This window comes from Pygoscelis adeliae, unplaced genomic scaffold (assembly GCF_000699105.1).
Source record: "Pygoscelis adeliae isolate BGI_AS28 unplaced genomic scaffold, ASM69910v1 Scaffold286, whole genome shotgun sequence".
Lineage (NCBI taxonomy): Eukaryota > Metazoa > Chordata > Aves > Sphenisciformes > Spheniscidae > Pygoscelis > Pygoscelis adeliae.
The window spans coordinates 8555284-8556325 of NW_008825076.1; the positions used below are offsets into that span (position 1 = coordinate 8555284).

Below are 1042 nucleotides of genomic sequence, written 5' to 3' on the forward strand. Positions count from 1 at the left end.
CTACATAGGACACCCCCCCCCATGTTTGTGAAACATTGCATAGTTTTGCATCTGGATTTTGCTTCCCCCCCCCCCTTTTAAGTTATTTTTAACACAGGTTGATCATGTCAAAGAAACCTCACCGAGGTTTCCATTTCCAGATCTCTCTCTCTCTCCCCGTTTTTCTATAGTTTAGTTTAAAAACTGCTCAAAAACTTTGTAGATCAGAGCAAGCCGAAAAGCAACATTATGCTCACAGTCCACTAACAGGCTGGGAAGGAAATAACTACAGATGAAGTTGCATGTGGGGGGTAACTGAACAATGTTGAAAGTGGGCGCTTTGGGGTCCACGTAAACTGCCAAGTATTTCCAAATGGGGTGTGGGGAGGGGGGTATTTAAGAGAAGCAAACAAAAAGAAAACCCAGACTTAACTGATGGTAGGAAGCCAGGGCTGATGGTAGCAGAAAGAAAAGTGCACAGAAAAAAAAAAAGAAAAAAAAAGAAAAGAAAAAGCCCGAAGAAGCCAGAAGTCAAGGCTTGTCATTACAGTGTTTGCAGAGGGCAGAGGCGGCTCCTGTGAAGGCAGTGCATTTCTCGGGGCAGCCGGGCAAGGCCGTGCCGCCGAAGGGGTAGACGGCCGACTGTCCGAAGGGGTTGAGGGTGGCGGGCAGCGGGGTGCTCAGCGTCTGGCCCTGGTTCAGGTAAGCCACCAGCCGCCGCATCTCCTCCAGGGCCTGCGCCTGCATGAGGATGTAGTTCTTGGCCAGGAGCAGGGTGGCGATTTTGGAGAGTTTCCGCACCGAGGGGCTGTGGGCGTAGGGGATGACGGAGCGCAGCCCGTCCAGGGCGTCGTTCAGGTCGTGCATCCTCCGCCGCTCCCGCGCGTTGATGCTGAGGCGCAGCGAGCGCTGCTCCTTGGGCTTCTTGCCCAGGGCTCCCCCCTTCAGCTTGCCCTCCCGCTCGAAGGCCGCGCCGCCCTTCACCCCGGCCTCGAAGCCGTCCTCCTCGTCGCCGCTCTGCTCGCCGCTGCTCTCCGCCGACTTGCCCAGCGCCCCGGGGTGG

General features: G+C 55.9%; 1 protein-coding gene across 1 annotated transcript; it reads right to left on the reverse strand.

Moving 5' to 3' along the window:
- Positions 1-399: 399 nt before the first annotated feature.
- Positions 400-1041, reverse strand: BHLHE23 (basic helix-loop-helix family, member e23; the record flags this gene model as incomplete). Its single annotated transcript, XM_009326890.1, has 1 exon — positions 400-1041. A coding segment is annotated over one exon (531 nt), but the record flags the coding sequence as incomplete, so codon positions are not given.
- Between the last annotated feature and the right edge of the window lies 1 nt (position 1042).